At 38.9% G+C, this 6229-nt stretch overlaps 1 protein-coding gene across 1 annotated transcript in view; it reads right to left on the reverse strand.

Annotated features, from left to right (window-relative positions):
* dnah7 (dynein, axonemal, heavy chain 7) overlaps positions 1-6229 on the reverse strand; it is an 84492-nt gene that overhangs the window by 51102 nt on the left and 27161 nt on the right. The window contains exons 23-29 of the mRNA XM_020611050.1: positions 5189-5401; positions 4929-5038; positions 3236-3404; positions 2540-2642; positions 1611-1738; positions 1152-1364; positions 98-196 (exon numbers count right to left, since the gene is read on the reverse strand). Of these exons, the coding sequence (XP_020466706.1) occupies positions 98-196; positions 1152-1364; positions 1611-1738; positions 2540-2642; positions 3236-3404; positions 4929-5038; positions 5189-5401 (1035 nt within the window). The remainder of the gene's footprint in view (positions 1-97; positions 197-1151; positions 1365-1610; positions 1739-2539; positions 2643-3235; positions 3405-4928; positions 5039-5188; positions 5402-6229) is intronic.

The following is a 6229-nucleotide window of genomic DNA, read 5'->3' on the forward strand; positions in this document are numbered from 1 at the left end:
GTTGTTCCAATTTAACTGACTGGAATTAACATGGACTGACATTAGTTGATGTAAATCACTCCAGTAAAAAGACAGAAGGAGTCCAACTTTATCGCACCTCAAACAGTTCCAGATCATGGGCCAGGAACTTGGGCAGATTGACATCAATAATTGATCTCAGCAACAGGGTGTCTTCGTTCTCCTCTGGGAAACTGAGCTGCAATGAAACAAACCCATCCCAAAGGATGAAGAAGGGGAAAAGGAGAAGAGGAAAATGAGAGTTGAAAAGTCAGAGAGTGAGAAGAAATAAACAAAGGTAAATAAGGTACAAATGAGAAGCAGCTGATATATGAGGCTTTATGAAGTCAAGCTTCACTGTAAAGTTTCTGTCTGCCATATGTGACCTATATGTAGTGGACAATCACAACCATTCTATTCAAGAAGAGTTGTCAGCTGTAGCTCAGGGTCTAAATGACACCTCTTCTTTGCAAAAGTAAAATTTAGAAAGGCATCAGGCTGTCTCAGCTAAGCTTATGTAGATCCTGTGGGCATCGGGTCACTGAAGTGTTCCCATGTTTACAGTACATCAAAAAAGACAGGTGCCTGATGAAACTCTATTTCTTTTAAAGCCAAAATCACAGCTATTTTCTTCCACACACAGTTTGTCATGCTGTGTTTGAAAAATATGCAGGTATGAGCCAAAACATGGATTCTGAAAGATTACTCCTGCAGAGTAGATACACATCTTAGGTGGAATAAAGGAAATTTTAGTTGTGCCTGCAAATCAGGTTTCACATTACTACTACTACAGTATGTAATCCAGTTTCCAAGATGAAGCTAGACATTACACTCATCTATATCCTTGTTTGCCTTTTAATTTGCTCAGCACTACTTCATCAACACACAGCAAGAGATGAGAGTTTACTGTACTCCAAATGGTCTTCTTTTCACTATTAGTCTTTTAGTTCAATGAGCAAAGATGATTCTACTCTAATAAAAAGTCTTTACATAAAAAGTAATCATCATTAGACTCTCAAAACATATACCGTAACAGTATGAGGTTTCTAAAAAATGATAAACAGACATGCTTATAAATGTATTATGGTTATGGTGGAAAGAAAACATCTTATGTTTTACAAAGAATCCCATCTATCAAATCTGTTTTGTGATACCTTGAGGTTTCCAGCAGCAGTCAGCACAGACTTGACAGCTCTCATCCCATAGTCGTAGTGATGCTGCGAGGACAGCTGCTCTGAACAGAGGCGATAGGTAGCCACAATTTTCACTGACAGCGGCCGTGCAGTCAAAAAGCCACAGGAGTAGAGCACAATCTCTGCAATCATTGCATAGTCCGGTACCATCATAGCCACAGTCCTGAATAGAGCCTGGTGTAAAGAGATTGTTTTGCTCAATGGAATCAGTGATTATGTTTAAAAACACCTTGAACTGAAACAGTTCTAAAGTTCATCTTTTTCTGATGTTCTGTCATTTTTACATTGGTGATGTTTGGAGACGGCTACAACAAAGATTCCTGATTTTCCAACTATTATTCAAATTTCTCCTTTATTTATTCCAGAAATCATACTTTGGACATCTATAACAGAAAGAATGGCCAAGCAGTGATAGTGTACCTTGAGGTTGTCTGGTAGCTCAGAGCGTCCAGCGTAGCCAGGATTCATTGTAATGAACACAGCACAGGAGGGGTCCAGTTTTAGCTCTGTCCCTTCAAACATCAGCATCTCAGTATTGGCAGCAATTCCTGGACACACAGATGTAGTTAGCTACAGTTTGTATTTGCCTTATTCTTTTGTACTCGCTCTAATCAAGGCAGTTGCGCTACTAACGGCTGCAAATCAATCAGTGTGTTCAGGTCTTTACTGCCACTGCAGTGTTAGGCTGCTGCCTCTTTGAACTATTTTTGTAATGAGCACACACTATATACAGTATATATAGAAATGTATAGCCATATGCCATTTCATGTGACATGCACATGCCCATCAGAGATACATCATGGGTCTGTGCATACTTTCATGCACATTCAAATACAAATGCACACCTCTACACTTAAGACCACGCTCTGAAGCTCAAGGCTTGTCAAGTCAGTTTTATTCAGCCCAAAATCACTAATTTCCTTAAGACAATTCATAACAACATACAACTCTCTCTATCCACCATTCAGAAAAGAAAAAACTCCAGCTTAAAAAACAACTGTGAAAAAACGGTTTTAACAATAATGAGGCAACAACAATCTATTAGCATTTTCCAACTTTAGTTTTGGGCTAAAAAGAATTTATATACTCCTTTGGGTCTTGCATCTTATGATACAAATCATTTGACAGCCAATGCACACATGATGCTGTTGTGCTGCGGTGAACAAAGCTGTGCTTGGGGTTCTGCTGGCCAGCCTACTCAGATTACCTTAGCTCTGTGTGGTGCTTCTTTGTAGTCTGAAAGGCTTTATTTGACTGGAGAAGATATACTAGATTTGTTTCTGGTACACTGCGAGCTTATGCAGATATCAAAGAGAAAGAAAGCTAGAATGTCAAAGAAAAGCACAAACCTCTCTGTATGGTGAGAATCTGTTGAGCCACCACCGACAGCACCTCCAAGTCAATGCGGTTAAACTCATCAAAGCAGGCCCAAGCGCCGCATGACAAAAGGCCCTGGTCACACATGTACACACACACAGTCACATGGAGAAACACACATGCAGAACTCATTTAAACAAATTTAAATAGCCTACTGCCACATTTCAATATGATAAATGGGAGAAATGCTTAGTACGGTATACGTGTGTTGTAGGCTTATGTGTCAAAAAAATGGGATTTTTTTTTGCAATTATTTAGTCTAGCTCACATAGCTTTCCATGTTCAAGACACACACATAAATGTAATCGCATTACACTGATCGACTGCATCAGTCCAGGGGGCAGTGAACAAGGCTCCCCGACTGAGCCATGAGTGCAGTGCTATTTGTGAAAGGACACATGTTGATAGTCTACGCTTTTTTCATGAGAAAATTGTGGCAGCAACACTGTACATGTGACTGAAGACGTAAAACAGTTTTCAAGAGCTTAGTTTCACCTTCGTGTAGGAAAGAAAGCTTTTTAGTATTTATCAGTTAGGTTGTCACTGATGTGTGTTTAATGTTACAGCAGGTGAGCGTGCTTGCAAAAGTCGGTGAGTGTGAAATCTTGAATTACTGGTGTAACTACTGTAGTTGTAGAAAAATTGTCATAACAAGTGAATTCACTCACTTTGAAGAATTTCCCCAGTGCAATGTAGTCCAATCCATCAGAGCAGTTGAAGACAACACACTGCTTAGCCACAGCTTTGGCCAAGTCTTTGGTTGTCTCTGTTTTTCCTGTGCCAGCTGGGCCTTCAGGGGCCCCTCCCAGATGGAGGTGGAGGGCACCAAACAAAGTACTGAAGGAGCACAAACAGATAGAACAAAGGTCATGCAACATATTTTATTCTATTTATATCTATATTCAATAGTTTGAAAGATGTAGTTTGTGCTGCTTTTGAACTGTATTTTGTTATTCTGACAGGCGCCTCTATTATTTTGTCCACTCCATTTATATTAATTACGCTAGATGAAATAACAGAAATACCTGTCAGTATAATGCAGTATATCAACAGCAGTGAGCATTATACCCTTGCTGAAGAGAGGACTGACTGCACGACTGATGTATTAGACCGCATTAGTTTTACCTAGGTGTAATAAACTGCCAACTGAGAGTATATCTTTAGCAACATAAAAGGAACATGCCGGAATAGGTCCACTCCAGCTTGCTGACAAAACATTTAGTGAAATGTTGAAGTGTCTGAGAGCTTCACCGCAGGGAAACATTTTGAAGCTGTGTTGTGAAGGTGGCAGCTTTCAAGTGCTGAGCTTTTAGACACACCTAAACCTCCTCTCTCAATATAGCCTGATTTGGACAGTTTTAGCACTGCAATATAGAAACGTGCCAATCATTTATAAGTGAATGGAAATAATGACTGTTGTTAAGCTTTTCACGCATCTGAAAACATGACTGAGGTGAATACAATGTCTGCAATGTGCGGCATACTGTACACATTTTATTGTCCCAAATGAAATGAAATGATCAGCTATCCAATCTTGTGTGCTTTTTGTTTGTACGTGTTTTTTTTTTATTTCCAACATCACTTATATGAACTACTTAAAAATATATTCACCACAAAAATATACAGTTTTTGACAAAAATAATGCAATGCAAATCAGAAATGCACATTCACTTAGATGCATGTTGTTATTTGGACTCTTTCAGAGATCTATTGTGAACCCAATGACATACTTAGTGCAAAATAATAATAGGATTAGGACATATTTTGATTCACCTATGATTCAGCTTCAAATGATAAACATTACTGGTGTTCAAAATGCAATTTCATAGTTTAAATTGATGTAACTTGAATCAATAATATTACAATGTCATCATTGTTATTGTACCACTACACTGTGATCAGTAAACTGCCATTCACAGCCAAAGCCCTCATGGGGACAGTAGTCAGCCAAGTTCTTACAGTAGTCTTTAAAAACTTGGCAAACTGTCCTAGTGGCTACCTGGGGAGCACTGTGCACAAATAAGATGGTTTGATGAGCATCAGTTATTTCCAGATTATTTCCAAATACACAGTAAGGAAGAAATTTTAGTAGCTCAGCAACAACACACTATAGTTTTAAGATGAGGCTATTAAAGCATTAATGTGTTTTTTTTCCTGCATCTGAAATGGGACAAGAATGAAGAGATTCTGTAAAATTAGTAAAAAGGTGTGTGATTGATTAATACTGTAGGAATCTACTGTAGCCTGGGTTTTATAGAGTCATTAGAAAGACAACACCTCTAGGTGCAGGCATTTCCATTAAATAACTGTTAGAAAAAGGCAGGCAGGGATCAATTGAGGGTGCCTGTGTGGTGGCTTTACCGGTAGCAGCGGTCAGTGAGTGGGGTTATAACCAGACGCGGTGTGTTGCCCAGATACTCGTAACCATAAGGCAAACCAGCATTGATCATCTTGGTCTGGAGGTGGTTGTCCTGCACAGCGTGTAATGCAAAATTCAGAGGTCAGTCAGTATTTATTATGAATGGAAATAAAGCATTAAATTATAACCTCTATGAGCAATGTATAGCCCTAATGACTCAGTAAAGACTTACACCAAATCCCCTTCCCCCTAATCCACCTACCACCCAGTAGTAGCGCAGTTGGCTAAGCCACTCAAAGTCATTCTCCTCATTTATTCCCTTTTGCACCAGCGTAGCCAGCACATCCCTGGCATGGACGTCCAGCACAACCAGGGCTTCGAGGGTCACTCGGTTCTGCTTGGACAGTTTGCCACGTACAAGCGCCACAATGTCGTCAATCTGTCTATTGTTCTGCTCCAAGTAGGCATCTAGAGCCTGAGGGACACAGGCATCATTAAACAGAAGGCAGAGCATATTTATCAAGACATAGAGAGAACCCTATCAAGACCCCAGCTATAAAATGAAGGTCACAAGTTTGATCCCTGCATCAAATATCAATGAGTCCATAGCTGTCAAGATGTCTGAGTAAGACAACAATTTTCCTTCTTTTATAAGTATTTTTGGTAGCTAGGCATGGTCTTTACCCTATAAAGTCAAATATAAAGCCTTTTGTCTTGAGGGAAATTAAAAGAAAAGTGTAACCTATGATACAAAGGAGTTCTCTTGTCCAACTTTATAAAACAAAATTATATCACATCTGGTGATGGTGGAATTGAGTAAATAAAACTTGTCAGCTCATAAGCTATAGTTGCTTGTCATTTCATGTGACAGATCTAATTCAACTCTCACTTATTCTCACTGTAACTATCAGTCACACCAGCTGTTCAGCCCATATTTACCTACTGTATGCCTATATGTTTAAAGCTAAAGTGCTTTGAATTACTGTAGATGACAGTTTGGAGATGTGCCATCAGGGAAGTCATTACCGTAACACATTCATTTGATTTGATTTGATTTGATTTGATTTATTCTTTCAAGCATGTAAAGACAGTTGATATGTCAACACACATAATTTTACACATATCCAACAAATGCTAATCCAATATCAATTTGCTTATACCTAGTACATGCTTGAATGGAGTAGGAAGAAGTCAGACTTATCCAGTCCTACCCCATGACATCATCTTACATCATTGGTTTGCAAACAGTATCTCTTCATAAATAATTCTCTTCTACACCACACAAGTAATATACTAAAAAAAT

Source organism: Monopterus albus, unplaced genomic scaffold (genome assembly GCF_001952655.1).
Source record: "Monopterus albus unplaced genomic scaffold, M_albus_1.0 scaffold109.1, whole genome shotgun sequence".
NCBI lineage: Eukaryota > Metazoa > Chordata > Actinopteri > Synbranchiformes > Synbranchidae > Monopterus > Monopterus albus.